The sequence below is a fragment of the Hyla sarda genome, chromosome 2, assembly GCF_029499605.1.
Source record: "Hyla sarda isolate aHylSar1 chromosome 2, aHylSar1.hap1, whole genome shotgun sequence".
In the NCBI taxonomy this organism is placed as follows: Eukaryota; Metazoa; Chordata; class Amphibia; order Anura; family Hylidae; genus Hyla; species Hyla sarda.
This window is the reverse complement of record NC_079190.1, coordinates 170,956,801-170,983,499: the sequence shown is the minus strand read 5'-3', so window position 1 is coordinate 170,983,499 and position 26,699 is coordinate 170,956,801. Positions and strand designations below refer to the sequence as shown.

Below are 26,699 nucleotides of genomic sequence, written 5' to 3'. Positions count from 1 at the left end.
TCTACTTACACAAACTGAATTTAAATGGGTATTATACCCCTAGACATCTTACTCCCTATCCAAAGGATCTCGGCTGCGGCACCCCAGACATCCAGTGCACGGAGCAAACTTCGCTCTGGGCTGGATCACTGGCAATGCGGGGCGGAGGCTCGTGGTGTCACGGCCACGTCCTACTTGTGACGTCACGGCCATGGCCCCCTCAATCCATAGTCTTGCATTGAGGGGGTGCAGCCGTGACATCACGAGCCTCCGACGCTGCATCCGACGCTCTAAACGAATGCAGGGTGCAGCAGGGAGATCATGGGTATTCCCAGGGGTGGGACCCCTGCGATCAGACATCTTATCCCCTATCCTTTGGATAGGGGATAAGATGTCTAGCGGCGGAGTACCCCTTTAAAGCAGCTATGCAGTCATGACCTCAAAGGGCATATGTATGTCAGTACCTGTAGCAAATGTTTACCTGTCTTTCTGCTGACCTCAGTTAGGACAGAGATGAGATCTGTGACTACAGCTTAAAGCTTGTTCATGTGGCCGTTGTGCTCCAGTAAAGGGAGCTCCGTCTGTCAGTCCATCGGAAGGACGAAGTTGAGCAGAGAAAAAAAATGAATGCATGTCCTATTTTTTTCTTCGCTCAACTCCTGTAAAACAACGGACAGCCGACGGACCCTATTCAAGTCAACGGGAAAAAATCTTTTCCAAAAATTTTATAAAAGGGAAATTTGCATTAGACAGGTCATTCTATTTTATTTTTTGTTGCATGAAGAGAAATCCGGTTCATATGTTAAATATCAGGGCATATGGATCCACTTATATAAGACATAAAGCAACGCCATTTTGATGAGCTCGAGCTGTCCAATGCTACATGTCTACTGCAGCAGGCAACACTTTCCCCAGCAAAAGCAGCAGCTTGTGGAGGACGCTGGGTGTAAGACCGGCAGAAATTGGTTTCAGTCTGAAAGGGGGTTGTCACTGAAATGACAACTTCTTACAACAGATCACCAAAAACATCAATAAGCTTAGAACATATATTTACACATGTATCACGCCTTACCTGACCATATATGAAAAATAATCCACTTTCTTTTACCAAAATTTTATTTTGGCTGTATGTAAAAGAAGGTCCTTGTTTAAAACTCAGAATCCAAGGTATTAAGGTGTTGTCACCTGACACATAATAAGAAAAGACAATCAGTATATATTTATTCAGTAATTGAGATAATGTAATAAATGTGATTGCAATCCGAGTTGGAATACTAAAAGATGAACCCACATGCATTGTTATCAGATGTTGCTATCTCAGCTTTTCCCATATTTTTTTCAAGTTTGTTAAAATATGTCGTCAAAGAAGGAAAATGGAGCACTCGATTTTATCTCTTCATAGAAAACATAAAAACATGCAGGGGAGCAGGAGTACAGGTTAAGTGAGAGACGAACAAGGGCAGGCTACAATTGTTTCACTCCAGAATGGCCATTCTGACCTGAAACAATTGTAGTCTTCAGAATCAAAATTCTAAAGCCTGCCTGGGTGAGTGCTCCATTTTCCTTCTTTGCTGAATATGTTTGCACTATTAGGTTTTGTCTGAATGTGATGAATGCCAGGGCGACGCTGTGTGTATTGCTCAGTAAACTCTTCTCGTGCAGCAAGTGACCTGTCGTGATCTTGTAAAATTTTATGATCAAATTTTATAATCCTCCCAGTTTACTGCCCCCATCATGATAAACCACCCCCTGCCTTTATTTTTTATTATTGTTTAGTTTTCTACCCTGATATTGCTCTGTTTTTTCTGCCCAGTCAGAGCAGTTCAGTGTGAGATGAGCTATGATTGGCTGCACCCCCCCCCCTCCCACCTCAGCACTCCAGACTGCACTTCCTGATTTTTGCATTTCCTGATCACGCCAGCAAGAGTACAAAGTCTGTGCAAGAGATGGGGGAAATATGCTCTGGACAGGGAGACACCCAGTGGCAGCTTTTTTAAACACAAATATAACATAGAAAACTTCATTGTCAAATAAAAATATTTTTTTATTTACCATAAGGAGTGCAATAGCAAAAAAAAAAATTATGACAGTGCCCATTTAAAGGGAATGGTGTTAAATTATATTTTCCCAGTTCCTTTTTGTTATAGGTGATCCCTAAAAATATGCTTATTATGGGCTGACCAGTTGCTAAGACTGTTCATTCATTTTGATATTACAGCATTTTAAGCACAGTTTTTGATGTGATTTCTGAAATCACTGCAAAAATGGGGCTGTTTTACTGAGATCGTGCAAGTCACGTTAAACATTCATTTTTTTACAGTGATTTGCATAAGTGTGGTAAAATTGTGCCATTTTTGCTGCGATTTTGGAAAAGTAACAGCAAAAACACTATAAAACTGCATTTGAACCTAGCCAAAGACCTCCTACAAACAGAAACCGTTAGCAAGTGAAAATGAAAAAATGAAACTGTCACGATGCCGGCTGGCAGGAGGTGGATCCTCTGTGCCAGAGAGGGATTGGCGTGGACCGTGCTAGTGGACCGGTTCTAAGATACTACTGGTGTTCACCAGAGCCCGCCGCAAAGCGGGATGGTCTTGCTGCGGCGGTAGTAACCAGGTCGTATCCACTAGCAACGGCTCAACCTCTCTGACTGCTGAAGATAGGCGCGGTACAAGGGAGTAGACAAAAGCAAGGTCGGACGTAGCAGAAGGTCGGGGCAGGCAGCAAGGATCGTAGTCAGGGGCAACGGCAGGAGGTCTGGAACACAGGCTAGGAACACACAAGGGAACGCTTTCACTAGGCACAAGGGCAACAAGATCCGGTGAGGGAGTGCAGGGGAAGTGAGGTATACATAGGGAGTGCACAGGTGAAGACACTAATTAGAACCACTGCGCCAATCAGCGGCGCAGTGGCCCTTTAAATCGCAGAGACCCGCCGCGCCCTAGGGAGCGGGGCCGCGCGCGCCGGGACAGGACCGACGTAGAGCGAGTCAGGTACGGGAGCCGGGGTGCGCATCGCGAGCGGGCGCCACCCGCATCGCGAATCGCATCCCGGCTGGAGGCGGTATCGCAGCGCACCCGGTCAGTGGATCTGACCGGGGCGCTGCAGTAGCGAGGGTGTAGCGAGCGCTCCGGGGAGGAGCGGGGACCCGGAGCGCTCGGCGTAACAGTACCCCCCCCCCTTGGGTCTCCCCCTCTTCTTGGAAACCACTGCGCCAATCAGAGACCAAGGCTGTTCGGGGACAGGCAGAGGATGAAGGAGACCAGCAGGCTTCTGGCGAGGAGTCTTATCCCGGGCACAGACAGTGCAGGCCCGCACAAAATCAACAACATCCGTCTCCAGAGTCGGCCACCAATAGAAACGAGAGATGAGTTGCAAGGATTTCTTGATGCCCGCATGGCCTGCGAGATGGGAGGAGTGACCCCATTTGAGGATTCCGAGGCTTTGGCGTGGAGAGACAAAGGTCTTCCCTGGAGGAGTTTGCCTGATGGAGGCTGGAGAAGTGGAGATCAGGCAGTCAGGAGGAATGATGTGTTGCGGAGAGAGCTCTACTTCCGAGGCATCCGAGGAACGAGAGAGAGCATCGGCCCTAATGTTCTTGTCGGCAGGGCGAAAGTGAATTTCAAAATTAAAACGGGCAAAGAACAGAGACCACCTGGCCTGGCGAGGATTCAGCCGTTGGGCAGACTGGAGATAGGAGAGATTCTTGTGATCGGTGTAAATGATAACTGGAAATTTTGATCCCTCCAGCAGATGCCTCCATTCCTCAAGTGCTAATTTAATGGCCAGTAGCTCTCGATCCCCGATGGAGTAGTTCCTCTCCGCCGGAGAGAAGGTCCTAGAAAAAAAACCACAAGTAACAGCATGCCCCTTTTTTAAATTTTCCTGGATGTATTCAGACATAGCAAGAGTCTCTGGGGCGGACAGAGGATAAATTCTGCCCCGGGGTGGAGTAGTGCCCGGAAGGAGGTCAATAGGACAGTCATAAGGCCTGTGAGGAGGTAAAGTCTCAGCTTGTTTTTTGCAAAATACGTCAGCATAGTCCATATAGGCCTTAGGGAGACCGGTTACAGGGGGAACCACAGGGTCACGGCAGGGAGTACTGGGAACCGGTTTAAGGCAGTCTTTGAAACAAGAGGTACCCCAGCTCTTGATCTCCCCTGTGGACCAATCAAGGGTAGGGGAATGGCGTTGAAGCCATGGTAGTCCAAGGAGAATTTCGGAAGTGCAATTGGGGAGGACCAAAAACTCAATTTTTTCGTGATGAGGTCCGATGCACATTAGGAGGGGTTCCGTGCGGTAACGCACGGCACAGTCCAATCTTTCATTGTTAACGCAATTGATGTAGAGGGGTCTGGCGAGCCTGGTCACTGGGATGTTGAACCTGTTGATGAGAGAGGCCAAAATAAAGTTTCCTGCAGATCCGGAATCCAAGAAGGCCTTAGAGGAGAAGAAGAAGGTAGAGGCAGATATCCGCACAGGCACAGTAAGACGTGGAGAAGCAGAGTTGACATCAAGGACTGTTTCACCTTTGTGCGGAGTCAGCGTACGTCTTTCCAGGCGGGGAGGACGGATAGGACAATCCTTCAGGAAGTGTTCGGTACCGGCACAGTACAGGCAGAGATTCTCCATGCGGCGTCGTGTCCTCTCTTGAGGTGTCAGACGAGACCGGTCAACTTGCATAGCCTCCACGGCGGGAGACACAGGAACGGATTGCAGAGGACCAGAGGAGAGAGGAGCCGGGGAGAAAAAACGCCTCGTGCGAACAAAGTCCATATCCTGGCGGAGCTCCTGACGCCTTTCGGAAAAACGCATGTCAATGCGAGTGGCTAGATGAATGAGTTCATGTAGGTTAGCAGGAATTTCTCGTGCGGCCAGAACATCTTTAATGTTGCTGGATAGGCCTTTTTTAAAGGTCGCGCAGAGGGCCTCATCATTCCAGGATAATTCGGAAGCAAGAGTACGGAATTGTATGGCGTACTCGCCAACGGAAGAATTACCCTGGACCAGGTTCAGCAGGGCAGTCTCAGCAGAAGAGGCTTGGGCAGGTTCCTCAAAGACACTTCGAATTTCCGAGAAGAAGGAGTGTACGGAGGCAGTGACGGGGTCATTGCGGTCCCAGAGCGGTGTGGCCCATGACAGAGCTTTTCCAGACAGAAGGCTGACTACGAAAGCCACCTTAGACCTTTCAGTAGGAAACTGGTCCGACATCATCTCCAAGTGCAGGGAACATTGTGAAAGAAAGCCACGGCAAAACTTAGAGTCCCCATCAAATTTATCCGGCAAGGATAGTCGTAGGCTGGAAGCGGCCACTCGCTGCGGAGGAGGTGCAGGAGCTGGCGGAGGAGATGATTGCTGAAGCTGTGGTAGTAGCTGCTGTAGCATCTCGGTCAGTTGAGACAGCTGATGGCCTTGTTGCGCTATCTGTTGTGACTGCTGGGCGACCACCGTGGTGAGGTCGGCGACAACTGGCAAAGGAACTTCAGCGGGATCCATGGCCGGATCTACTGTCACGATGCCGGCTGGCAGGAGGTGAATCCTCTGTGCCAGAGAGGGATTGGCGTGGACCGTGCTAGTGGACCGGTTCTAAGATACTACTGGTGTTCACCAGAGCCCGCCGCAAAGCGGGATGGTCTTGCTGCGGCGGTAGTAACCAGGTCGTATCCACTAGCAACGGCTCAACCTCTCTGACTGCTGAAGATAGGCGCGGTACAAGGGAGTAGACAAAAGCAAGGTCGGACGTAGCAGAAGGTCGGGGCAGGCAGCAAGGATCGTAGTCAGGGGCAACGGCAGGAGGTCTGGAACACAGGCTAGGAACACACAAGGGAACGCTTTCACTAGGCACAAGGGCAACAAGATCCGGCGAGGGAGTGCAGGGGAAGTGAGGTATACATAGGGAGTGCACAGGTGAAGACACTAATTAGAACCACTGCGCCAATCAGCGGCGCAGTGGCCCTTTAAATCGCAGAGACCCGGCGCGCGCGCGCCCTAGGGAGCGGGGCCGCGCGCGCCGGGACAGGACCGACGGAGAGCGAGTCAGGTACGGGAGCCGGGGTGCGCATCGCGAGCGGGCGCCACCGGCATCGCGAATCGCATCCCGGCTGGAGGCGGTATCGCAGCGCACCCGGTCAGTGGATCTGACCGGGGCGCTGCAGTAGCGAGGGTGTAGCGAGCGCTCCGGGGAGGAGCGGGGACCCGGAGCGCACGGCGTAACAGAAACATTACAATGGGTGTACTGTGTCCTCCAGAAAGAGAGAGAGACTTCCACTGTAACTGTAAGGGTACGTTCCCACATGGCGTATTTGCTGCTGCATATTTTATTTTCCCATTGAAGTAAATGGGTAGGAAAATACACAGCAGCAAATACAAAGCAAAATACACCATGTGGGAATGCACCCTAACACATTTTTGGGGGTTCTGTGAGAGTCTATTAATTCAGAATTAAGGTAAGATAAATAAACATTATCTTCTTCATCAACCAGACAAACTCTTTAATCTAAGTATGTATGGTACACAATTTTTTCCTGGAAAATACATTCCAACATAATGTGTGGCTTGGCCTCCCAACCTACTTCAGAACTTCCTACAGACTTTCAATACTCTGACTAAATTCTTGGTTTTATCCCTGAATGCTTGTTTTGTCTCCACAATAAAATTTCATTCTTACTCTATCATTCATATTCATGTATTTACTCCGGAAGAGCTTCCGTCTTGCTTTATACCAGACCCTTTTGAAAGGTATCAAGAAGCTTTTTACATCAATTTACAAACTAGAAAAGAATAGAGAAAAGTAATTAAGTGGCTCGTCTCTTTGCCATTAAGTAACTAACCTTAATTTCCCAGGAAGTTACTGAGAACCAATTCTGTGTAAACATGACCAATGTGTTTACTGAAGTGTTCCAGATTGCCCGTACAGCATTAAGTGGCTCCTCTCGTTCTGAACATGGAGCCGCGGGGCTTCCATTTTCATGACATAACGCCACGCCCCCTGCCTTAACCTCTCCCTTACCCTGGTAAATGGAATGTGTCGCCCAGATTTTTTATTTTTCATTTAATTTCCTTGTACATCATTATGCAGGCAACCATTTTACCTGAGCTGTTTTTTAACAGCATTTGGTGATATGCTTTACAGCAAACCCTATGGATGTGGGCACCAATAGACAGGAGCTTTCCCCTTCACATGAATGGGAAATGTTTCTGGGCATGCACTATGACATTTGAAGAAGTCATTCCACAGGGTGGGGAAGAAGTGCGCTTCATCTTTTGTCTATTTATATATTGCCTACATTCCTGTACAAATCACTTTTCAACAGCCCCCTCCTTATTATTACACACAGAAGGAAATATCAGCTTAGTTGTAGGCTTAGAGGTTAAAAAATGAAAACTGTGAGATTTCAGGATTATTTTAAATCATAGAAAGTAAAATGGAAAAAACATAACCAAAAATTATTGTAAAACATTTTTAACATAAAATCTTGACTTAAACAATAGGTCATTTTCTGATGAAGCATTCCCTTTAAAGGAAATCTGTCATCAGTGTCACCTGCACTAACCCGTCAGAACAGACAGGTAGTGCAGGTGACACTCATGACAACAACGATGCTTTCCTGGTCCCGTTCTGTTCTCTGGTTCTCCTGTAATCTTCCCCCGTATCTTCAGTTTCGGAGATCACTTGGAGCATGGGCGGAGCTTCGTGAAATCACCGCTGCTTCTTCCCTGCTGGGTCCCATTGTTAGCAAACAGCAATAATGATGTCACTAAGCTCTGCCCATGCTCCAAGTCGGACCCGGAATGGAAGATACTGCGGAAGTTTGCAGAAGAACCAGAGCAAGGAACGGGACCAGGTAAGTATCATTGTCATCATCAGGGATAGTCCAACCTGCTAAAAAGGAGGTGTAAAAACCAGAGCACCTCTTCTGCTTTCTCATATTTTGTCTCTTTTATCTTGAATTCTTCTTCTGATCAAGGGCCTTGCCTCTGTATGATCAATCACTTCAGGAATTTGTTTGACCTTTCTCTGTTTCCAATAAGTTCTGTTTCAAGACTTCGAAGTCAGACGGACAACACCAAGAGCTACAAAATGGCCAATATTAATCTGTGTTTGCATTAATATTTGCCCTTGGTATCTGCTGTTTTACGGATGTCCCTGTGTCATACAGAAAGTGATAAGGTGAAAGGAAATGCGCTGGTCGGTAAAATCAACACTTGATATTCAGCATTCATAAATGAACCACAAAACAGAAAAACAACAGGCGCACACGAACATTTGTCATAATGGAGCATAAGAGGTAATCCAATAAAGCACTCCAATGGAATAATTCAATTTAATGTATCCTACACATGTTTAATTGAATTTATTAGTGCACATATTTTATTTAATGGACATAAATGAAACTCAAAGTAATAACCTTGCAACATGGTTTTACCAAGCCATTAAGTATCTAGCTTTATTTAACTAAAGCGATCAATGATATATTGCAAACACAGATATTATTGTTTGAAGTATTTAACTACAGGTTTTCTGAAAGCTTGCTGTCACGATGCCGGCTGGCAGGTAGTGGATCCTCTGTGCCAGAGAGGGATTGGCGTGGACCGTGCTAGTGGATCGGTTCTAAGTCACTACTGGTTTTCACCAGAGCCCGCCGCAAAGCGGGATGGACTTGCTGCGGCGGTAGTGACCAGGTCGTATCCACTAGCAACGGCTCAACCTCTCTGACTGCTGAAGATAGGCGCGGTACAAGGGAGTAGACAGAAGCAAGGTCGGACGTAGCAGAAGGTCGGGGCAGGCAGCAAGGATCGTAGTCAGGGGCAACGGCAGGAGGTCTGGAACACAGGCTAGGAACACACAAGGAAACGCTTTCACTGGCACGATGGCAACAAGATCCGGCAAGGGAGTGCAGGGGAAGTGAGGTGATATAGGGAAGTGCACAGGTGAACACACTAATTGGAATCACTGCGCCAATCAGCGGCGCAGTGGCCCTTTAAATCGCAAAGACCCGGCGCGCGCGCGCCCTAGGGAGCGGGGCCGCGCGCGCCGGGACAGGACCGAGGGAGAGCGAGTCAGGTACGGGAGCCGGGGTGCGCATCGCGAGCGGGCGCTACCCGCATCGCGGATCGCATCCCGGCTGGAAGCGGAATCGCAGCGCCCCGGGTCAGTGGATCTGACCGGAGCGCTGCAGTGGGGAGAGTGTAGCGAGCGCTCCGGGGAGGAGCGGGGACCCGGAGCGCTCGGCGTAACACTTGCTAATAAGAGAACACAATACACTGCGACGTGGCATCTTGTAATACACATTTCCACATTCCTTTTGGAATACAATTGTCTATTACATGTTTGTGTACCTTTGTATCAACTTTATACCAAATAGATGTCTTTTTTTCTTATTGGGAAAATGGCATGTGGATGTAGCCTTAAAGGGGTACTCCCCTGGAAAACATTTTTTTTTTAAATCAACTGGTGCCAGAAAGTTAAACAGATTCTATTTAAAAATCTTAATCCTTGCAGAATTTATCAGCTGCTGTATGCTCCACAGGAAGTCCTTTTCTTTTTAAATTTCCTTTCTGTCACAGTATTCTCTGCTGACACCTCTGTAAACGTTAGGAACTGTCCAGAGCAGGAGAGGTTTACTATGCAGATTTGCTCCTACTCTGGCCAGTTCCTAAAACGTACAGAGGTGTCAGCAGAGAGCACTGTGGTCATACAGAAAGGAAATTCAAAAAGAAAAGAATTTTCTCTGTAGTATACAGCAGCTGATAAGTTCCTGAAGGGTCAAGATTTTTTATATAGAAGTAATTTACAAATCTGTTTAATTTTCCAGTGGAGTACCCTATATGAGAGACATGTATTTAGTAACACATGCTGTGCACATAGTGCTGGTCCTCCACATCTTGACTTTAGTAGTGAATTTTATTGTGAAAATAGCAAATTACAATTATGTTTAGTGCTCAGTACAGTGAATATTGAAAGCTCAGAGCAAAGGACTCCTAGCAGAAATACAAAACAATGTATTTCAATAATTTGTAAATTTAGACAGGAGTTATGGTGGCAGGCAGGCAAAAAAATGAAATCTGTGATTGGAGGAATAGTGGTCTGGGCCCCGCACACCCGCTGGATTTACCAAAACTTACACCTGCACACAGCTCAAAACTGGTATAGATTTCACTTGTAGCTGCACAGGGAAGCTAGATTTATCAGGAGGCATATGTACACTGCGCATAATCGCGGGTCAAATTTTGGTAAAGTCTCCCCTCTGTAGCTGGAGCAATGGGAATAATTGTTTCTTAAAGGGAAACTAACAGCAGGCTCACCCAAGCTAACCTGAACATACCACTAGTGGTTGATAACCCTGCCCCCTTCTGATAAATATTTATGAAGGGAGGGGTTATCAAGTTAGCAGGTGTAAGCTTTGTACACACAGCAGCCCACCTACGGTGCAAATAAGAAATGACCATATTAGTAACAAGATGAATATCTCTTGAATGCCTTGACGATTTTCACCTTATAAGAAGCATTAAAAACAGGGTCACATGCAATCTTCCAGGTTAGTGCGGGTGACCCGGCTGTCAGTTTCCCTATAAAAAGTTAATGAAACTTGAAGAATATCTTACAAACCTTGGTTTTCTGTATTCCTTGTTTTGTCAGCAATTAGTTGCAGGCAGGAATGATAAACTGAAAACAAAAATATTCCATTGGGAACGGTGCACAAAATGTTTTCACTTTAGCAATTTATAACAAATGTCATTTACAACTTTATTTTCTGGTTTTATCATTACAATTCTTTTCACAAGTGAGAGTCCCTATAAGCCCCTCCAGTGTTATCCTTGCTGCTTGGGAACCCCTCTGCCTACTGCTAATAATGACTCTGCCTTGACCCTTGTATACTAAGCCTGACACTTGTGGTTCTTACTGGTTCTAACTCCTTGCTTTAGATTATGCTTCTATCTCCATCCTAGGCCCTTCACATCCTGACTGCTCTTCTGGCAACTGGCAACTTTCCCCACCCAACTATGCGACTGCACAGTTTTATCTGCTGACAGTCTTCACTTTTTCTGGGTGACTTGAACCTGGGAAACCTTGTCGGGGAGCTTGGGTAAAGACCATGGAAGCACACTAGCCTGTGCCAAGCTGTTTTTGGTTTTCAAGTCTTTCTCTTAGGTGAATAAATAAATAAAAAATTACTTACTATACACCATACAATACAGGAATATGGGTGCACTACTGTGGTAGATGTATACAATGACATTGGCTATCCCTCAACACTGATGTTAAAATTGAGATATTCGCCAGCAAATCCTTATATGAAGGACATACCAGAGCCCACACACCAACGCTAAGGTTTCTCAAAATGGGACGGGACCTAACGCTAATCCTACCTGTGCGTGATAAGCAAAACAGGGGCCAGTGGGCAATTACGGCAGCATTCGGTTGTATACATCTACCACAGTAGTGCACCCATATTCCTGTACTGTATTATTCTAATTGTTACACATCCACACCGTCTATCTGGTGTAGGATTCTATTGTGGCACTTGTAGTCCGCTGCAGGCATCCTCCATTGTATGCATTTTTATGTTGGGGATCGCCCCTAGCAACGGACTACAAGGGCAGGATCTGCTCCCCCAGTATAAATGCACAACCGCATTTGGGGTTGATCACCTCTAGCCATTTAAGACCACGTTTTTTGTTGTTTGTTTAAAAAGGACCAAGGACGTATGAGTACGTCCTTGGTCCCGCTCCCGTGATATAACGCGGGGTCCCAGGGTGACCCCGCATCATATCACGGCGGGCCCAGCGTCATAGTGAAGCCGGGACCCGGCCGCTCAAAGCTGAGCCATGCAACAAAAAGTTAAAGTAAAAACTGCCGGTTAGCTCAGTGGGCTGTTCGGGATAGCTGCGGCGAAATCGCGACATCCCGAACAGCTTGCAGGACAGCCGGAGGGTCCCTACCTGCCTCCTCGCTGTCCGATCGCCGAATGACTGCTCAATGCCTGAGATTCAGGCATGAGCAGTCAAGCGGCAGAATCATCGATCACTGGTTTCCTATGAGAAACCAGTGATCAATGTGAAAGATCAGTGTGTGCAGTGTTATAGGTGCCTATGGGAGCTATAACACTGCAAAAAAAAAGTGAAAGAAAAAGTGAATAAAGATCATTTAACCCCTCCCCTATTAAAAGTTTTAATCACTCCATAAAAATCACCCCTTTTCCCATAAAAAAAAAAAAAGTGTAAATAAAAATAAACATATATGGTATCACCGCATGCGGAAATGTCCGAATTATAAAAATATATCTTTAATTAAACCGCACGGTCAATAGCATTAGCGCGAAAAAATTCCAAAGTCCAAAATAGTGCATTTTGGTCACTTTTTATATCATTTAAAAATGAATAAAAAGCGACCAATAAGTCCTATCAATGCAAAAATGGTACCGCTAAAAACTTCAGATCACGGCGCAAAAAATGAGCCCTCATACCGCCCCATACACAGAAAAATAAAAAGTTATAGGGGTCATAAGATGACAATTTTAAACGTATTAATTTTCCTGCATGTAGTTATGATTTTTTCCAGAAGTACGACAAAATCAAACCTATATAAGTAGGGTATCATTGTAATTGCATGGACCTACAGAATAAAGATAAGGTGTCATTTTTACCAAAAAATGTACTACGTAGAAACGGAAGCCCCCAAAAGTTACAAAACTGCGTTTTTTTTCAATTTTGTCGAACAATGATTTTTTTTCCGTTTCACCGCAGATGTTTGGGCAAAATGACTGACGTCATTACAAAGTAGAATTGGTGACGCAAAAAATAAGAAATCATATGGATTTTTAGGTGCAAAATTGAAAGAGTTATGATTTTTTAAAGGCAAGGAGCAAAAAACAAAAGTGCAAAAACGGAAAAAACCCCGGTCCTTAAGGGGTTACATTTTATACTTGGAGGTGTGTAAACTCCATAGTTAATGCACCTTGAATATCTTCCAGGCAGCATTAGGGTAGCACCTGTGAGGCCATGCACCTATATTAGCCAACTCAGGTGGGGCTTGCAGCTTGCCTCCCTCCTCTCATTGTATGTGTGCTCAGTCACGCTGGAGGGTACCTGGGAGGAGGCTGTGAGTCGACCGAATGCTGCCGTAATTGCCCACTGGCCCCTGTTTTGCTTATCACGCACAGGTAGGATTAGCGTTAGGTCCCGCGCCATTTTGAGAAACCTTGGCGTTGGTGTGTGGGCTCTGGTATGTCCTTCATATAAGGATATACTGGCAAATGTCTCAATTTTAACATCAGTGTTGAGGGATAGCCAATGTCATTGTATACATCTACCACAGTAGTGCACCCATATTCCTGTATTGTATTATTCTAATTGTTACACATCCACACCGTCTATCTGGTGTAGGATTCTATTATGGCACTTGTAGTCCGCTGCAGGCATCCTCCATTGTATGCATTTTTATGCTGGGGATCGCCCCTAGCAACGGACTACAAGGGCAGGATCTGCTCCCCCAGTATAAATGCATAACTGCAATTGGGGTTGAGCACCTCCAGCCATTTGAGACCACGTTTTTTGTTGTTTGTTACTATACACCTTAAAATACTCATATAAGACCAGGGCTGGTGCAAGGATTTTTGCCACCCTAGGCGAAAGCTAATTTTGCGGCCCCTTGACCAGCCCACTGGCTCCGCCCTTTGACATGCCCCACCTTATGGAGGAGCCCTCAATGTCAGGATGCTGGACGGACCTGCCCTGCCTGTCTGGCCTCGGAGGTGACACTGCGCTCCTCCAGCAGGCTGATGAATGCAGATTATTATGGTACCGGGGGGGATGTTGCAACGGTGGTGCTGGCTGGGCTGGTGCATCGGATGAGCGGTGGGGACTTTGGAAGCTGGCTGGCTACTAACTTTCATGCAGGGGGCAGAGTGGCGCCCCCATCAAGAGTGCACCTTAGGCGGCTGCCTATTTTGCTTATTGGCAGAACTGGCCTTGTCTACAGTCATGGCCGTAAATGTTGGCACCCCTGAAATTTTTCAAGAAAATGAAGTATTTCTCACAGAAAAGGATTGCAGTAACACATATTTCCTATACACATGTTTATTCCCTTTGTGTGTATTGGCAGGGGCGTACCTAGAGCATTTGGCACCCGGGGCGGACCCTTTGTTTGGCACCCCCCCTTAATTACACCCCCCTCCCTCCCCCCCCCCTTAATTACACCCCGTCCCAGCAGCGGACTGACAACACTCAGGGCCCACGGACCAAAAAAAAGCAAGGGCCCCTACTAGGCTCTGCAGCTCGTCAATCTTCTGCCACACTCATATTCCACCTAAATCCCACACACAATAAATTAAAATTTATATATATATAAGAAACACTTTATTGTAGGTAAATTTCCATGACCAATAATACTGGTATACAAGGAGTAAATATATACCACCACACAATAACTGGATAATACCGCCATACTGTACTGAATAAAACCACTATACACAGACCAGTATACTATAAAGGATCTGTATACAATATAAGTGATTATATATAGGACCATATGGCGGTAGATATCAGCTGTACACTGGATCTGTACACCATATAAGCGATTGCAGTTACATTTTGGGACTCACAATTACGTATTTTCTGATCAGCGGCGTCCTCTTTCCTTTTCTTCTCCGTCCGGATAAGACCGCCATGTGGATCTCTTAACATCTGCAGGAAAAACATGTCAGACTCTGCATTTTTCCAGTGCTCTCCTCTACACAATCTTTCCATCTATAGGCCCACAAACTGTAATAATGCCCTCCTTGGTGTCCTGCACAGTAATCGGGCAGGTAGGTAGGTAGCCAGGTAAATAGGTAACTAGGTAGGTAGATCAGGAAGCCAGATATGTAGGTAGGTGACAAGTTAGGTAGGTAGGGGGCTAGCTAGGTAGTTAGGCAGCCATGTATGAAGGCCAGGTATGTACATTGTTAGGTAGCTGGGTATGTAGGTAAGTAGTTAGGCATCCAGGTATAAAGTTAGGTAGCCCCCCTTCCCTGTAGGTATAGGCAGCAGAGTTAAACCCCCTTCCCAATGGGTATAGGAACAGAGTTAACCCCCCTTTCTCCTTAGGTATAGGCAGCAGAGTCCCCCACCTCCTTTCCCCGTAGGTATAGGCAGAGTTTAAAAAACCCTCCCCCCGTTTCCCATAGGTATAGGCAGAGTTAAACCCCCTTTTTTCCCATAGGTATAGGCAGATTCCCCCCCTCTTCCCAATTGGTATAGGCAGAGTTACCCCCCTCTTCCCCATTGGTATAGGCAGAGTTACCCCCCTCTTCCCCATTGGTATAGGCAGTTACCCCCCCCCTTTCCTCCCCTTTCCCCATAGGTATAGGCAGAGTTACCTCCCCCCCTCTTTCCCATAGGTATAAGCAGGTACACCCCCCCCTTTCCCATAGGCATATGCAGTTACCCCCCCTCTTTCCCATAGGTATATGCAGTTACAGCCCCCTTTCCCATAGGTATATGCAGTTACACCCCCCTTTCCCATAGGTATATGCAGTTACACCCCCTCTTTCCCATACGTATATGCAGCTACACCCCCCCTCTTCCCCATAGGTATGTGCAGTTACACCCCCCCCCCCTTTCCCATAGATATATGCAGTTACACCCCCCCCTTTCCCATAGGTATATGCAGTTACACCCCCCCTTTCCCACAGGTATATGCAGTTACACCCCCCCCTCTTTCCCATATGTATATGCAGCTACACCCCCCCTCTTCCCCATAGGTATATGTAGAGTAACCCCCCCTCCCCTTCCCCATAGGTATATGTAGAGTAACCCCCCTCCCCTCCCCCATAGGTATACGTAGAGTAACCCCCCTCCCCTTCCCCATAGGTATATGTAGAGTAACCCCCCCTCCCCTATGGGTATATGTAGAGTAACCCCCCCCCCTCCCCTTCCCCATAGGTATATGTAGAGTAACCCCCCCCCCTCCCCTTCCCCATAGGTATATGTAGAGTGACCCCCCCTCCCCTTCCCCATAGGTATATGTAGAGTAACCCCCCCTCCCCTTCCCCATAGGTATATGTATAGAGTAACCCCCCCTCCCCTATAGGTATATATATAAGATAACCCCCTCCCCTTCCCCATAGGTATATGTAGAGTAACCCCCCTCCCCTTCCCCATAGGTATATGTAGAGTAACCCCCCCTCCCCCATAGGTATATGTAGAGTAACCCCCCCTCCCCTTCCCCATAGGTATATGTAGAGAGTAACCCCCCCCCCCTCCCCTATAGGTATATGTAGAGTAACCCCCTCCCCTTCCCCATAGGTATATGTAGAGTAACCCCCTCCCCTTCCCCATAGGTATATATAGAGTAACCCCCCTTCCCTTAGGTATATGTAGAGTAACCCCCCCTCCCCCATAGGTATATTTAGAGTAACCCCCCCTCCTCCCCTATAGGTATATATGTAGAGTAACCCCCCCCTCCCCCATAGGTATATGTAGAGAGTAACCCCCCTCCCCTTAGGTATATGTAGAGTAACCCCCCCTCCCCTCCCCCATAGGTATACGTAGAGTAACCCCCCTCCCCTTCCCCATAGGTATATGTAGAGTAACCCCCCCCCTCCCCTATGGGTATATGTAGAGTAACCCCCCCTCCCCTTCCCCATAGGTATATGTAGAGTAACCCCCCCTCCCCTTCCCCATAGGTATATGTAGAGTGACCCCCCCCTCCCCTTCCCCATAGGTATATGTAGAGTAACCCCCCCCTCCCCTTCCCCATAGGTATATGTAGAGAGTAACCCCCCCTCCCCTATAGGTATATATTTATAAGATAACCCCCTCCCCTTCCCCATAGGTATATGTAGAGTAACCCCCCCTCCCCTTCCCCATAGGTATATGTAGAGTAACCCCCCCTCCCCTTAGGTATATGTAGAGTAACCCTCCCCTCCCCCATAGGTATATGTAGAGTAACCCCCCCTCCTCCCCTATAGGTATATATGTAGAGTAACCCCCCCTCCCCCATAGGTATATGTAGAGTAACCCCCCACTTCTCCTCCCCTATAGGTATATATGTAGAGTAACCCCCCCTTCCCCATAGGTATATGTAGAGTAACCCCCCCTCCCCTTCCCCATAGGTATATGTAGAGAGTAACCCCCCTCCCCTATAGGTATATGTAGAGTAACCCCCTCCACTTCCCCATAGGTATATGTAGAGTAACCCCCTCCCCTTCCCCATAGGTATATATAGAGTAACCCCCCCTTCCCTTAGGTATATGTAGAGTAACCCCCCTCCCCCATAGGTATATGTAGAGTAACCCCCCCTCCTCCCCTATAGGTATATATGTAGAGTAACCCCCCCCTCCCCCATAGGTATATGTAGAGAGTAACCCCCCCTCCCCTTAGGTATACGTAGAGTAACCCCCCCTCCCCCTTAGGTATATGTAGAGTAACCCCCCCTCCTCCCCTATAGGTATATATGTAGAGTAATCCCCCATAGGTATATGTAGAGTAACCCCCCCTCCTCCCCTATAGGTATATGTAGAGTAACCCCCCCTCCCCTTCCCCATAGATATTTGTAGAGTAACCCCCCCTCTCCCCTTCCCCATAGGTATATGTAGAGTAACCCCCCCCCCCTCCCCTTCCCCATAGGTATATGTAGAGTAACCCCCCCCTCCCCATCCCATAGGTGTATGCAGAGTTGAGAAAAAAAAAAAAGGATGCTCACCTGATATCCCACGCAGCGATCTCCTAAGCTGCAGGGCCTGCGTCTTCTCCCCTCCACAGTACAGGCGCTGATGAGTGATGTCACTGGCGCCTGTACTGCGTGCTGCGTGGGGGCGGAGTTCACGTCTCCTCTGTGTAGCTGCAGATGCGGCTCACACAGAGGGGATGCCTTCTCCTGTATGTGCGTGTATCGCGCATACAGGAGAAGGCACCGCTGTCTGCTGGGGATCTGGGACAAGTGTCCCGGATCCTCGGTAGTGGTGGTGGCGGCAGCGGCGGGTCAGTCCGCCCCTGGCACCCCCCTTGTGAGCGGCACCCGGGGCGGCCCGCCCCCCCCCCCTTAGTACGCCACTGTGTATTGGAACTCAACCAAAAAAGGGAGGAAAAAAAGCAAATTGGACATAATGTCACACCAAACTCCAAAAATGGTCTGGAAAAAATTATTAATTATTGGCACCCTTAACTTAATATTTGGTTGCACACCCTTTGGAAAAAATAACTGAAATCAGTCGCTTCCTATAACCATCAATAAGCTTCTTACACCTCTCACCTGGAATGTTGGACCAATCTTCCTTTGCAAACTGCTCCAGGTCTCTCTCTTATTGGAAAGCACCTTTTCCCAACAGCATTTTTAAGATCTCTCCACAAGTTTTCAATAGGATTTAGATCTGGACTCATTGCTGGCCACTCTCCAGCGCTTTGTTGCCATCCATTTCTGGGTGCTTTTTGATGTATGTTTGGGGTCATTTTCCTGCTGGAAGACCCAAGATCTCGGATGAAAACCCAGATTTCTGACACTGGGCTGTACAGTGCGAACCAAAATCCATTGGTAATCCTAAGATTTCATGATGCCTTGCACACATTCAAGGCACCCAGTGCCAGAGGCAGAAAAACAACCCCAAAACATCACTGAATCTCCACCATATTTCACTGTAGGTACTGTGTTCTTTTCTTTGTAGGCCTAATTCCATTTTCGGTAAACAGTAGAATGATGTGCTTTACCAAAAAGCTCTATATTGGTCTTATCTGTCCACAAGACGTTTTCCCAGAAGGATTTTGGCTTACTCATGTTGTCCATGCTTAGTGTGGCACACACAGACACACAATGCAAAGACTAAGTGAACTTCTCTCTTTTTTATCTGCTTTCATGCATGATTTTAATATTGCCCACACCTGATACTTGCCCCAGGTGAGTTTAAAGGAGCATCACATGCTTGAAACAATCTTATTTTTCCACAATTTTGAAAGGGTGCCAATATTTTTTTCCAGCCCATTTTTGGAGTTTGGTGTGACATTATGTCCAATTAACTTTTTTTCCTCCCTTTTTCTGTTTAGTTCCAATACACACAAATGGAATAAACATGTGTATAGCAAAACATGTGTTACTGCAATTCTTTTCTGTGAAAAATACTTCATTTTCTAGAAAAATGTCAGGGGTGCCAACATTTACGGCCATGACTGTAAGACTAATCTCTGGATGTGGTGAGCTCCACTGTAGTAGAAACCTTCTTTACTGACATGTCTTTCAATAAAGACCTAGCAAGCAAAGCCCAAACACAGATTTTTCTTATTTATGATAAAAAAAAATGTAGATGTAGCCAGTATAGGGGTATTAATAATTTTTTTGTATGCGGGGTATTAATTATAGGTACTTATATAAAATGTAGATAAATGGACTTATTGATGTGGCATATTTTTAACCTCTTAAGGATGCAGGGCGTACCAGGTATAAAACGCGGGGTAACCCCGGGTCGGTCCCGGCGGCTAATGAAAGCCAGGACCCTGTGCTAATAGCGTGCTGCACCGATCGTTGTGGAGCGTGTTGATAACCCTTTAGACGTGGAGTTCAAAGTTGATCGCCACATCTAAAATGAAAGTAAAAGCTTCCCGGTCGGGACCTTGCGGTGAAATCGCAAAGTCCAGATCAGCTAGAACACGAGCGGAGGTCCCCTCACCTGCCTCCGTTGCGTCCGATCGGCGATTGATTGCTCCAAGCCTGAAATCCAGGCTTGAGCAATTGACCTCCGATTACACTGATCTTTGATGTGTCAATGCACGGTGATGATCTGTGTATGAGATCGGTATGTGCAGTGAAATAGTCACCAGTGGGAGCTATAACGCTGCAAAAAATAATAATAATACAAAAAAAAATAAGTTAATAAAGATCATTTAACACCTTCCCTAATAAAAGTAAGAATCACCCCCTTTTCCCATTTAAAAAAAAAACAAAACTGTGTAAATACAAATAAACATATGCGGCATCACCGTGTGCTGAAATATCCAAACTATAAAAATATATCTTTAATTAAACCGCACGGGCAATGGCGTATGCGCAAAAAAATTCCAAAGTCCAAAATATATTTTGGTCACTTTTTATATCATGAAAAAATGTATAAAAAGCGATGAAAAAGTCTGATCAGTATAAAAATGGTACTGATAAAAACTTCAGATTACGGCGCAAAAAATTAGCCCTCATATTGGCCCGTGTGCGGAAAATTTAAAAAGTTGTAGGGGTCAGAAGATGACAATTTTAAACGTACACATTTTCCTGCATGTAGTTATGATTTTTTTTTTTAAGTCATACAAAATCAAACCTATCATTTTAACCGTATGGACCTACAGAATAAAGATAAGGCGTCATTTTTACCAAAATATGCACTGCGTACAAACGAAAGTCCCAAAAATTTTTGTTTCACAATGAATTTTTTTTCAACTTCTCCATGGATATTTTGGTAAAATGACTAATGTCACTGCAAAGTGGAATTGGTGGCACAAAAAATAAGCCATCATATGGAATTTTAGGTGCAAAATTGAAAGCGTTAGGAACTACAAAAATGGAAAAACCCTGCATCCTTAAAGGGGTATTCCGCCCCCAGACATCTTATCCCCTATCCAAAGGATAGGGGATAAGATGTCAGATCGCCGTGGTCCCGCTGCTGGAGAGCCCCGGGATCGCCGCTGTGGCACCGCGCTGTCATTACTGCGCAGAGCGAGTTCGCTCTGCACGTAATGACAGGCAATACAGGGGCCGGATGCATCGTTACGTCATGGCTCCGCCCCTCGTGACATCACGGGCCGCCCCCCCCTCAATACATGTCTATGGGAGGGGGTGTGACGGTCGTCACGCCCCCTGCCATAGACTTGCATTAAGGGGACGGGCCGTGATGTCATGAGGGGCGGAGCCATGACGTCACGCTGCTCCGTCCCCTGTATCGCTCGTCATTACGCACAGAGCGAACTCGCTCTGTGCAGTAATGATAGCGCGGTGCCACAGCGGCGATCCCCGGGGTTCCCAGCAGCGGGACCGCGGGGATCTGACATCTTATCCCCTATCCAAATAAGATGTCTAGGGGCGGAGTACCCCTTTATGGGGTTAAGCACAGCACTGTCCTAATGTGTCTGTTTCCAATATCTCAGCTGAAGGAGCAAATACTTCCCTAGTGTCTAGTATAAAGTGTCACCAACTTTCCTGTTCAATCAACTAAATGCTATATTATATAAGATCACAACTCAATAAATGTGTACCTTTTCCCTCGGACGCATGCCTGCGTGATCGGGTGCTATGTAGAAAACTTTCTTCTTTCTGTATATGTGCAGATTTTTCTTTCTGTAAAAAGTGAATTGTTCTTTAGGTTATATGCATTAGGTGTAATTATTGTATATTACATTATATTTGCCTTAAAGGGGTACATTTTTCAAATCATCTGGTGCCAGAAAGATGAACAGATTTGTAAATTACTTCTATTTAAAAATCTAGAGCCTTCCAGTACTTTTCAGCTGCTGTATACTAAAGAAGAAATTGTGTAGTTCTTTCCACTCTGACCACAGTGCTCTCTGCTGACATCTCTGTCCATGTCAGGAACTGACCAGAGCAGGAGAGGTTTGCTATGAGGATTCGCTCATCCCATGGACATCCCATCTCCTGACAAAGACAGGGGTGTAAGCAGAGAACACTATAGTCAAAATAGAAAGAACTACATAACTTTCTTTGGAGCATACAGCAGCTGATAAGTACTAGAAGGCTTAATATTTTTAAACAGAAGTATCCAGGATTAGAAACAACATAGCTACTTTTTCCCCAATACAACACCACGCTCCTAAGGTTGTGTGTGGTTTTCTAATCTTGGATAACCCCTTTTAAGAAATAGTGGTAAATCTACTTTCTAAGGCCATTTACAGTTTATGTATAGGTATAAATATAACCTACACAAACCGTTCACAAACAGTTGAGTAACATTGTGTATATACTGATCCAGCACGTTTACAAGAAACTCGCTTTAATTTGTGGATTGTAAGTAAATTGCTAAATTTAGGATAGGAGTCACACATTTAGGCCCAGATTTATTATTGCTGTAGTTTTTTTCCTATGTTTTAGATTTTAACCCTCTAGACTATTTTTTTATTTTTTGCCTAATTTAATGATATGGCGCTCGTCTAGGCAAAGTTGTGGTGCACCGGAAAAAGTGGAATATTGCACTTCAGTTGGGTTAAAGAAACAAAACCATAAATTTCAGTCAAGTCAGCAGCGACTAACATGATGAGAGAAATGGAGCCATGTAAGAAAACACAGAAATGAACTAAAAACATGAACAAGCTTAACCCTGTTTAAAAAGTTCCCTTTAGAATAAAAAGACCTTTAAACAAATTGAGAAAATTATAACAGAAAGATTATATTAAAAACACTTGACCATTTGTGAAAAAAAATCCAGAAGTTTTATATGGGCTTCAATAATAAATCTGTTGGGTTTTATGGGGATGAAATGCAATTTGTGGGGTTGTTCCGATTTATTCTTGTAAAATTTTATTTACACAATCTGCCAAAAAATCTGTGGAGGAAAATTGCTATTGGATATTTTTTTTTCAGTTGACAGTGTTCAACATGTGGGATAATTGACATAATGAGGGAAATTAATCAAACCTGTGCAGAGGATTTTTTTTTTTAAATCAAATCAACTGGTGCCAGAAAGATTAACAGATTTGTAAATTACTTCCATTTAAAAATCTTAATCCTTCCAGTACGTATCAGCTGATGTATGTTCCACAGGAAGTTATTTTCTTTTTGAATTTCTTATGTGTCTGATCACTAGTGCTCTCTGCTGACACCACTGTCCATGTCAGGAACTGTCCGGAGCAGGAGTAAATCCCCATAGCCAACCTATCCTGCTCTGGAAAGTTCCTGACATGGACAGAGGTGTCAGCAGAGAGCACTTTGGTAAGACAGAAAATAATTACCAGGGAGATTTATCAAAAACTGTGCAGAGGAAGAGTGGTGCAGTTGCCCAGGGAAGAAGCAATCAGATTGCTTCTTTCATTTTTAAAGAGACTTGTGAAAAATGAAATAAGCAATCGGATTGGTTACCATGGGTAACTGCACCACACTTCCTCTACACAGGTTCTGATAAATCTCCCCTATACAACTTCCTCTGGAGCATACAGCATCTGATAAGTACTGGAAGGATTAAGATTTTTAACTAGAAGTAATTAGCAAATCTGTTTAACTTTCTGGCAACGGTTGATTTAAAAAAAATTGTTTTCTACCGGAGTACCCCTTTAAAATATAATGCGCAAATTATATACAAATTATATGCCTTTTGATTTTTTAACCAACTGTATTGCAGGGTGTGGCTCCTTTTCTATGTAAAAGTGGAATCTGTAAAAACAAAGGAGTAGACCAGTGCAGATACGATGCATACATTTCTTTATTCACAGGACACGGACATTTACAAAGAGTGACGCGTTTCGGCCACTATATAGTCTGGTATGACTAACAGACGTTTAACATCCATCATTAAGACTTTTTATAAACGGATGTTAATAACGGATCTTTTAACAGATGATTTTTATAGTGTGAAAGCAGCCTAAGGCTACATATAGTGGCCGAAATGCGTCACTCTTTGTACATGTCCGTATCCTGTGAATAAAGAAATGTATGCATTGTATCTGTGCCGGACTACTCCTTTGTTGTTACATATTCAAGTCGAGATTGGAGTATCCCAGTCCGGGACGCAGAGGAGGCAAGGGGTGAGCTAAATCCACATTCTTCAAAAAGTAGCAACACTATATGGTCATTGGGACTGAGTGAGAGGAGGACTCATCTGGAAAATCACTAGGAACAAGAGGACAGTGAAACACTTTGGAGTGACTTTTTTTTGAGTGTGGCGTGCTTGGGAATTAATAATTTGTTGAAAATATTGTGTGCCTGCAGCTACCACTAGTGGGTGGATGGGAGCTTACTGCATACTGTTCTGTTATTACTCAGTGCTGTCACTAGAGGCAGGGCAGGCAGGGCATGTGCCCGAGGCACAATAGACCATGAGGGTGCCAATAAACCATGAGAATATTTAGATACAGGACTGGCACACCCATCTGAATCTTTGTCTTGGGTAATGGAAAGCCTAGATAGTCTCTATTTAGTTGTGGTAAGCTCCTTCTATTAGGTAACTACAACTAGAACCGCAGGTGCATACAAATTTGGAGCTCTGTCAGAAATAAACAAAGCACTGATCGATGTGGGCATTTATCTGCCAATATATATTATTTACAAAACCATTACGAACTGACCTGCTTATCTTGCCCCCCGGTTAGGTGTGCCTTACTGCTTGCTCCCCTTTGGTTGTTCTCCAGCACAGAAGTAGAAGATTGTTGAATTCTTTCAAGTTTTCTGTATGACTTCAGCTCAGCCTGTAAGTTTGCCAGTTCTGTTTTCAAAGTGATGACATTATAAAGAAATACAGCTGTAAGGCAGGAGAAGAGAAGAATGATGAGGGGAAGACAGGCAGATAAGAAAACTCCTTTTGGGTAATGGTAGCAACAGTAGTAAATCCTTCTTTGTTCAATGATGGGTGGAAGATAATTTGTTGATGTCATTTCTGCAGCCATTGTGTAATTCTGTATAGGACATCTCAGGATTTTCTTACTTGACCCTTTGTTATCCATTCTAAACTTGAAAACAGAGAGTTTCCAAACTTGCATCTTACTCCAGAGCAATGAGATGTATCCAGAAGGATTTCACTTGTATAGTTTGTCATTTTTGCTTTGAGTTATGTCTGATCTGTTTCCTGTATCTATTTTCATTTTACAATTGTTTCGTTGTATTCTGTGTTATCATGTGCTAAAGTATTTCTATTTGTATTCTTCTGTAACTTCTTCTTTTTAAAAAGGAAGTTATATTCTTTTCAGGAAGGCAGCATGTCCTCTCCTTCTTTATTACATAGTGTAGTTCAGTCATTTACTAGAACATATGCAGAGCAATTTAATAAATGTAATAAATTAATAAAGCAGCTTCCCTCCTTTTTGTTGGAAGAGTCCCCCCCCCCCCAAAAAAAAAAAAAAAGAAGCTAATACGGGGTTCCCTGCTACTTGAATGCATAGCAGGGAATTGTTGGATCATTGATGCTTCCTGCCTGTGCCTAGACACATTGGCTGAGCAGGCATTTCCTATCACTAAGCAGCACTGGTAGGGGATCGGAGGCATGAGTGTACATTTATAGCTGGACCTCACAGGCTACCATACTTGGCAGACAGGAGATCATCAGCTGGCATCCTGATGCCATGAAAACAATCAGGACCCCCTGATCGCATCGCAGGGTTGCTGTTTTCAATCCCATACAAGCTGTGATCAGTATCTATAGGGTTAATGCTGCCAAGACCAGCACAATCCAGTCGGGTCCCACCACCGATCTCCTATGCTGCCTTCTGGAGCGCAGGAGATCAGTATGATATATGTTTACATCCTATTGCCCAAATCTGTCATAAGATATGACTTATGAATAAGTCCTATGGAGGGAAAGGGGTTAAAACCCTGTGATGTGAAGATCTTCCCTCTGTCTTCTCTTTGCACAATAATTAAAGAGTACCTATCATCAAAAAAATATTTGATATGTTATAGTTTATTAAATATTAAACAACTTTCTAATTGGATGTATAAAAAAAAATGCTTTATTCTATCTCTATTTTCACTTTGAAAATGTGGCCACTAGGGATCTCCCATGGAGTCCCTGGCCGCAAGCATTTTAAGTGATTTCGGGCTCACACCGGATTGGCAGTGAGTCTGAAATCGTAGACGCTGCCTGAGCATGTGACGAGCTCAGCGAAGCTCCCCGCCTGTCAATCAGACAGGCAGGAGCGAGCACTACGCTGGCACCAGTGCTGGGCACGCTCCTGACTCGGCCGGCCAGCAGCGTCTTTAGGCTCTGCCCCCTGACAAAGAGAGCGGGTGCATGCTGGCCCAGAGTCAGTGGAGCACTGTTCTGCATTTAGGACACATTGGTCTGCCCTGGAGTATCCCATACGTGTGATTGAGGTCTTCCTTTGGCATATATTATAAACAGTGATTATCATACATACAGGAAGAAGGGCGGAAGCTGGCCTTGGCAGGCATCAGATGACGTCGCGCCTGCCGGGCCACGCCAGCTTCTTCCCCTCGCACACAGGTCCAAACTGAGCTACCGAAGATAGAAGAAAATAGGTATTTAAAGGGGGTTTTGAATTTAAAAAAAGGACAGGGATAGAGATAGTTAGAGTCAGAGACAGGTGGGGAGGGGGATTAGGGAAAGTGTAGTTGATGATAGGTACTCTTGAAGACCTATTTGTGAAAAGGCAACCAAACTGGTTTTAGGGTGTGTGTACCCCTTTAAAGTCAAAGCCCAAGGTCAGAAAAGACCAGACGTGCAGAAAAGACCAGAGAGGGTCAGGACACATGGAGGGAGATGTATCAAAACCTGTGCAGAGGAAAACTTGCCCAGTTGCCCATAGCAACCAATCAGATTGCTTCGTTCATTTTACAGAGGCCTTGTTAAAAATGAAAGAAGCAATCTGATTGGTTTCTATGGACAACTGGGCAACTTTTCCTCTTTTTTTTAATTTAATTTAATTTATTTATATAGCGCCTACAGATTCTGCAGCGCTTACAATTATGGGGTACAAACAAAGACAAGTATCAGACATAAAATTACACAATAACTATTCAAACAAGAGGTGTGGGGATATATTGAGGATATGTTGAGGCCAATTAGAGAATGTTATAGGCCTGTCTG

The 26,699-nt window shown here is 45.2% G+C and overlaps 1 protein-coding gene across 1 annotated transcript in view; it reads right to left on the bottom strand.

Annotated features, from left to right (window-relative positions):
- Positions 1–24,874, bottom strand: part of TNFSF13B (TNF superfamily member 13b) — a 40,430-nt gene extending 15,556 nt beyond the window's left edge. Inside the window, 5 exon segments of the mRNA XM_056560495.1 lie at positions 1,052–1,164; positions 10,589–10,645; positions 21,190–21,271; positions 24,226–24,617; positions 24,620–24,874. Of these exon segments, the coding sequence (XP_056416470.1) occupies positions 1,052–1,164; positions 10,589–10,645; positions 21,190–21,271; positions 24,226–24,617; positions 24,620–24,692 (717 nt within the window). The 5' untranslated portion in view covers positions 24,693–24,874.
- Between the last annotated feature and the right edge of the window lie 1,825 nt (positions 24,875–26,699).